This window comes from Microcaecilia unicolor, chromosome 11 (assembly GCF_901765095.1).
Source record: "Microcaecilia unicolor chromosome 11, aMicUni1.1, whole genome shotgun sequence".
NCBI classification, from domain to species: Eukaryota; Metazoa; Chordata; class Amphibia; order Gymnophiona; family Siphonopidae; genus Microcaecilia; species Microcaecilia unicolor.
In genome coordinates this window covers 53,596,618-53,604,185 of record NC_044041.1, presented here as the reverse complement: position 1 = coordinate 53,604,185, position 7,568 = coordinate 53,596,618, and the positions used below count along the sequence as shown (strand labels likewise).

Below are 7,568 nucleotides of genomic sequence, written 5' to 3'. Positions count from 1 at the left end.
TTTGTACATTATTAATATTATTATTATTAGTTTTAATTATATATATATATATCTGTAACTTCGGTTTTGAAAGTACCAAACTACTTGGAGAGGTGATGTGTTCGGTCAGGGTGAAGCTTCAGGGTAAGACCATTCAAACTCACCACCATAAATAATACTTCAAGGAACCCCAGGCATCTTCTGAAGAAAGCCCTACATGGTTTTTTTTTTGTTTGTTATTTTTGTTTTTTTGTTTGTTTTTTTGCAAATGAAAATTAAGTAAAAACAAAAAGGAAGAAAAAAATTTAAAAGTGAATAAAGAGCATAAAATTAAAAAAAATATATACAAATCCATTATAAATGTTTCTCACATTTGGGAAAAATGTACAAACTCGATTTGTTTTTATAATAACAACCCATTTTCAGCACAGAAAGGTACAGAACTTTTCTAAATCAATAGCTATATATTAAATTCCCATTTCTGTACTTAAGTCTTTAATCCCCCAGTAATCCATCTCTTCCATTTATTTATGGAAATGTGCTTAAGTTCTACAAATTTACATAAAAAATGCTCTGAGCAGTGCCTTTGTAAAAGAATTTTATATATATCCAGGACATTTTTTAAAATTTAGTTGGTTTTTTTTTTTTTTAATTTTGGGGGTTAGGGAGATTATCGTGCCTCTACTTCTTTTGGATTTCTAGAGGGTGAATAGTCCCTGGGCTCTGAGTTTGTAAGTGGAGTAGTCCTTCGCGGAGAGACAGGTCTCGTGCTGCTTGCTGGCACCAAAGGAGGTGGAGCACTCAATGCTGCTGTGGGTGGGGTTCGGTTTAATATTCCATTGTGCATGGCTGTGGAGGGACTCAGTCTGGGGTAATGTATCCCGCTTAAATGTGGCATAAAGGAAGGCATGTGTGCCAAGTGCGTTTCAATAGAGGACGAGTGCAAGTGATGTAGCCTTGCACGCTCTATCTCTTCCCGCAAGTGCAAGCGTTCCCGCTCCCTCTCATCTGCCTGACGCAATCTTTCCTGCTCTCTGCGAACCTCAAGAAGATGTTCATGGCTATAGTCATGGGGCTCCCTGTCGCGGTAACGCTCATGGTCATAGAAGCTGGAGGTGGTAGGGAACCTGTGCATAGCATCTGTTCGCAGCTGGAAGTCCATTCTTCGGTGAAGATCTAGGCTCCGGTAGGTATCCCGCAGCGGATCTCTCATTGGGTCCCAGGTAAATCCAGGGTGTGGTAACCTCTCCCTTCCTGCCAATGGGTTCATGCCCATGAGCGGTGTCATCATCCGTGTACGATCCAGAACATTCATACTGTTCATCTGGTGCATGTTACCCATTGTGAGGGGCATGGTGGCAGCCATGGAATGGTGCAGTTGTAAACTGTGCAGAGAGGATGGCGGGGGCTGCTCTACTGTCCTGGAATGTGGTGAGGGTTCTGACCCCACCAAGAGAACATCAGCATCCTCCTTACGTTCCTCTTTCACCTTGATATCATTCTTAATCTTCTGTAGATCGCTGGGAAGCTCTGGCTTCCTCTCTCCATCCTTACTGTTCACTAAATTACTAAGTTTCAGGCTTTCGCTTAATGCAGGTTTGCTGTAAGGGGATACAGACTGAATCACTGGCTTGGTATTGTCCTCTAAAGATCTCTTCTCATGACTTGTTGGTTCCTTCACTGGGGAACGACTGTCCTTGATTTTGTGTTCTATTGGAGGGGGGTCTCTGAGCCGATCAGAGTGCTGCTCTCTCTCTGGTTCCTTGGGTCTCTCTCTTTCAGTGACACTGGCATTTCCGCTGTTGCTACGAATGAGGTTGCTGATCTGATGGCTCACTGGAGCCGATGCCGGTGAAGATCGGTTTGAGTGATGACGAGTTTTATCCAGGCTATCCCTGTGGAAACACAAAATTGTACTTTTCAGCCAAAAACAATGGCACAAATAAATCACAGACACATGAGCTGCAATCTAAGCAACACAGTATTTTTTTTTTGTTTTGTTCAGCAGCAGACAGCGAGCTCCAGAGTAATTATTGTGGCAGCAATCAATAAATACAATCTGCCCTTCGTAATACTGTTAGTCTCTCATTAGCCAGATATGCTTCAGCAATCCAGATTCTTGCATTGATTTGAGGAAATGTGTCTTTGGTTTACACATTACTATTCACAGCTTAATGCTGGCGGTCTGACTGAGCTTTGTGAAGACTCCCAGGCACCAGAGGCACACTCACCTGACGGATCCAGAAGTGGTGGTGCTTAAATAGAGATGGAAGAAAGAAGTCTGCCCTGAATTTCTGAGAATCAGAACTGGCTTCTCTTTCTTGCTGTGAACAGGCCAACCAGCCAAGCTGCATTCAACATTATGGCCACCTCGCTAACATAGTCACAGTAAAAGCTATGAAACAGGTGCTCAGTCTCATCCAAAAAAAATGTAAGCATTGTTTAGCACTCACTGCATGTCTTAACACATACAGAATGGTGGCTAGATTGGAGAGTTTGCAGAAATACATCTCTTATATACCTTTCCTTGTCCCGCTCTTCCTTGCTGGATGAGAGATCCTTCTTTTCTGGCTCTCTCTCTCGGTCCCTGTCGTGATTAGTTACTGAGGAGCTTCGCTCCGGATCCCCAGGCTTAGGCCACTGTGGCGGGGTTGGAAAGGAAGGCGGGGTCCTATGGAGCCGGTTCCATGGTTCATGGGGGCTGTTAAAGGTTTGTAGGTTTGCACCTTCTTTGTGATCAAATATGCTGTTGTGAGCTATAAAAGGATGGAAAAAAGATTTTTTTTTTTACACAATACAGTTGAAAAGAATAACAAAGGAAAGTTGAAACATAGTTAGAAGCATTTAATTCCTAGTACAGCTGAAGTCATCTTTCCACAGCTGCTGACACCTTGTCTTCTGACATTTAAAAATCATATAGCGATGGCTACATGACAGTAGTCTTTGAAGGCTGGTCTCTTTTTGAGCAAAAGAATTGTTAGAAAAGATCAGAATTCATGTGATCAACTTGACCATTGAGACTATGAGGTCCACAATATGATTATTGTACTAATCCAATGCACATTCCCACTGCCTCACCCCTCTGTACGCTTCGTTCAAAAGATCCACAGTTAGTCAACATTTTTCATGCTTTGTGAAGCTGGTGAGAATAAGATGATACACCTGCTCAATATCCCAGATGACATAACCATTTCACTCTTCTAAATGTAGACCAATACAATAAGAAGAGTCAAGCTTGAGCTGTCTTTTCTCTGAATACATTACAGTTCCCAGCCCACTGGTTTATACTGTCATCAGCAGAGAGAACACAACCTGAGCCAGACAATCCATTTCCCTTGATAAAGCAGTGAAGCATGTTTTATAATAAAATTACAAACCACTCAAAATAGGCAACAGCAGATGTGATCTGGAAGTCAGACCAGCAGCAACCTAAAGGGCTCTCTCCCACCAGCAAGTGACTTTAAGCAGCATAGAGACAAACAGAGAAGCAAGGCTGCCAATCACCACAGGCAAGAGAAAACCCGCAAAGTATGCTGGCAGTAGCAGAAGATACTCCTCTCTTTCATGAAAATAAGAAGTGGAACACAAAGTCCCAGCCAAGGAAACTTGAATATTTCAGCAGTCCACTGGGTGGCCATCAGATGTCCAGGCTGTCAGGGGCACCAGTCCTGCTCTTTTCTTTAAACCCCAGGAAATTCTCAGCTTTGTAGTGATATTTTTTTGCAAAGGAAGCAAGGATTCACAAATACCTAGAAGAAAAACCTGGCTATACACATCCCACGGCACTTAGGTATACAGAGCTTGGTTGATCTATGGTCTGGGGAGAAGCCATTAGTTGCAGCTCGTAACTCTGTAATAAGCTTACTAGATAACACCATGGGGGACAGCACAAGCCAATCCTGGTTTTTACACTATTGCATTTATGAACTTCTAGTAAACTGAAACTATCAGTCCGCAGATGCAATGGGTAAAACAAGGAATAGTTCAGCCATACCTTCTGGCATGGGCTACTTAGCTACGGGCTGAACAAGATGCACTGTTTGGAGAGAGAAGAGAAGAGGGAAGGGGGTGGGAGACACCCAGTGAATGTGCTTCTGACTCTTATCAAGGAGAGATCTCATCAGCTCTATTCCAAGCAGTGAGAGGCTTTCTTTGGTTTTAGAAAATAAATCTAAAAAGGGGCTCTTTGGAAGCCCCTTTTAAGTATATCTCTAAAGAGATCCAACCGACTGCTGCAAACATTAGCAAGAGGTTTGTCTAGAAAGCCCAGCCAGTACTTACTCAGAGCAGGACTGCCTAATCCTCCAAAGGCATTGTTGCCTAAGCTCCCAAGGCCGCTGAAGGTGCTTGACCTGCTAAATGGATCTGGAAAGGCAAACAGGGATTTAAGGAGGCGTTTAGCCAAGAGTATTGGAGAATGAAACCAGTCCCACCCCATCCATAATTCCCACCCACCTCTTCCCTTCTCCAGCGGTCTGGGGTTCAAACTGGATTACACCAGGACTTTGGAAGCTAATCCTTCTTAGTGCAAAGTTCTCTGCACAGAGAACCTGGACTGTGTGAAAAGGGGGAGGGGAATCCACATTCAGACCATGTGGTTTGTTTAGGCACCAGATATATAACAGGAGGGGAAGAAGTAAAGCTGATAAAAACCAGAATTTCCAAGATCTAGCTGGGATATGGCAATGCTAATATTATAATCCAATGCAGAAACAAAACAAAAAAAAAACCTTTCCAAGCTGTGTTAAGAGAAATACGGTTGAATTATGTATACTGTGCACATATGCTGACCAACAATACAAAGCTAGTATTTTTCACATAGGTATTTATTTGAAACTGCAATTCTTAGGTTCACCTTGCCCCCCCCCCCCCCCCCCGAAACACACAGCAGCCACAATGGCAAAGGCATCATTAGTGACACTGCACATACAGAAAATGGACTGGTTAAATAAAATCACATGCAGTGTCTTTGTAATGACACGTCACACTGTCATCAGATAGGGCTGCTTCTGGTGGGTAGGGGGAGGACAGGCTTAACAGATGACTGAAGGAAGCAGCACTTGAAGAATATACAAAAAAAATTAAATGACAATGGTAACACCTACAGGCTGTTCACCACTAGCCAATACAGACACTTGTAAGTGCAGTGCAAGGATCCACAGGTCTCAATTCCTCTTGCTTATGACACTGTGCTACCATCCTGTCTTTCCTCACATGCCAGAAAACCATACCACATGCCAAGACTGTCAGAGTCTCTGGCAAAGACAACCACCAATAGCTTTTGCTGTTGCTGCCTCAGGAAAACCAGTGACATAATGAATTCCACCCCCACTCCCCCATCGCTTCTTAAATTAGAAACGAATAGCTGATTTTGTTGAAATTGATGTTTCTGAGGACTTCAGGAGGCCCTGACAGCTACAGTAACACCTGCATATAATTTATTTTGTTTGGTTGGTCTACTTCAAAAAGATAAGCTGAAACCTTCAGAGTAACTTCACTTACGTGAAATCCATTTCAGAATTCAGGGGGCAAATTTGTAGCCATACTTGCAGCACAAAAGAAATTGCCCTGGATAATGTTTTTGCACGTATCTCTGGAAGGCTGGCCTCATTCCCAGCCTCTTCTCTTCAAGCTCTGCCAGAGGTCATTGTTCAGAATTATAGTCATAAAGAGTAAGTATGACAAAAAGAGGGTTACTTACACTTACCTGCCAAGTGACTTGTAGGCAGGAAGCTGCTGTGGTGGGTGGAGGCTCCAAAGGGGGTGGCACCAGGATGGGCAGCACCTGTAGAAACACAACAGAAAAGAATTCTTAGTCCAGGCCTCAAGGAGTTAATGCTGCTAGTGGCTGCAGGTTCCATGTTATGGGGAAGAGGGGTCAATGGACTCTCTTTAAATGTGAAAGAGAAGGTATTGTGTTACCTAAAGTCAAATGGTAGGCAGGGCTGACAGATTGATAGCCTGCTCAAAGTTGTTTGCTCACAGATGTCTCTGCTCTGTAACAGGACAATTTTATAATGCTTTTTACACATATAAAACCTATTCTACATACAGTAAAGGTCTTTTATAAATTGTGCAATCACATATACGTGTCAAAAGTATAAACAAAGTGTGCGCCTATGTGTATCCAATCCGTGTGCAGGCGTTCCTAGGGGCAGTGTGAAGGCAGGTTTGCAATGTTCACACATATTTTATGAAATAGACGTACAAACTGAAGATACAAACAGTTTTTTTAAATTTTTTGAAATTTTAAGCATAAGAATCTATAATTTCAAATGATATTTTTTAGGCTGTTTTGGATACAGATTTGCTAATTGAGGGGGAAGTACTTTTAACCCCTTTATTAGTTTACGGAGAGGCGGAGTGGCCTAGTGGCTAGGGTGGTGGACTTTTGTCCTGGGGAACTGAGTTTGATTCCCAGCACAGGCAGCTCCTTGTGACTCTGGGCAAGTCACTTAACCCTCCATTGCCCACCGCATTGAGCCTGCCATGAGTGGGAAAGCGCGGGGTACAAATGTAACAAAAAAAAAAGTCTCCCTTTTGGGTTTATTTGTGATCACACTACTGAATAGAAATCTGTGCATGACTATTCTTTTTATTTGTAGTTCATTAAAAGACACAACATGTTGTTCACTTCTTATGAATGTCACTTCTGTTTTGCCTGAAATGCAATTTGACACATACTCTTTGTCTGACACCATTTTTATGCATGTTATAAGAAATATTATTGTTTATGATTTCAATGCATTTTATGTATGTATGGATTTTTGTTTAACAGATATGCATGGTCATTTATTTTAATGCATGGAATTATGCATGTTATTTTGGCTTTAAGTTTTTATGATTAATTTTAATCGTTGATTTTAATTTTATGTATGTCTGGTTAACAGAGTATGTTAAACCCCTGATGCAGCCTTATTGGCAAAATATGACCATGTTGGGTATTTGAGAATAAAGAATAGTATCTGCTCATCAGTTGGTCTGCTTTTTCCTGCTTGATGGTTTTCCTGTAAGCAGATGTGCCTCTTTTTGTTTGTTTATTACAAACACACATTTACACCTTCAGAGAAGATGTAGATTTGTGAAGGCAGATAGACACCTATCCTGCCTTTCTAAAATAGGCAGCTTTTTGTATTTCTCACCCAGGCCTCCTGTCATAAAATCAAGCCCTAAATGGATTCATACAGCTCTAATATTCCAGAGGTGTCTATATGGCCTGTGCCAACCAAGACTTCAACAGCATTAAGATGAAACAACGTAAAAGAAAGATGCCTACACCATATTTGGTTAGACCAAAGGTCTACTGCAGACACATCCTGTCTGAGGCCCAGATGCATAAAACCTAACGAGCCAGCAACGTGGTTTTTAAACTGGTTCTAGCTGGTTTAGCAAGCAAGAAGTACAGTTAGACATTCACAAAAGGGTTCTCACAGCTCTTTTTCTATCACGGTAGCAGCTAACGAAAATGGAATGCAAAGCTATTATAATGAGTTAATTACTATACAAATGTGTATGCAAAGTGACGCACAGCCCTTTTCTGACCCGAAGAACAGAAGCAACCCCTGCCTTTACAGTTGAAATTTTAATGG

General features: G+C 41.9%; 1 protein-coding gene across 15 annotated transcripts in view; it reads right to left on the bottom strand.

Annotated features, from left to right (window-relative positions):
* Positions 1–263: 263 nt before the first annotated feature.
* FBRSL1 (fibrosin like 1) overlaps positions 264–7,568 on the bottom strand; it is an 808,371-nt gene continuing 801,066 nt past the window's right edge. For 11 of the 15 annotated variants that reach the window (XM_030220293.1, XM_030220286.1, XM_030220287.1 and 8 more), the window contains 4 exons: positions 5,681–5,764; positions 4,261–4,344; positions 2,501–2,735; positions 264–1,874 (listed from right to left, as the gene is read on the bottom strand). In XM_030220293.1, coding sequence (XP_030076153.1) covers positions 650–1,874; positions 2,501–2,735; positions 4,261–4,344; positions 5,681–5,764 — 1,628 coding nt within the window. In that variant the 3' untranslated portion in view covers positions 264–649. The remainder of the gene's footprint in view (positions 1,875–2,500; positions 2,736–4,260; positions 4,345–5,680; positions 5,765–7,568) is intronic. The other 4 variants (XM_030220290.1, XM_030220301.1, XM_030220296.1 and 1 more) reach the window with 3 other exon arrangements.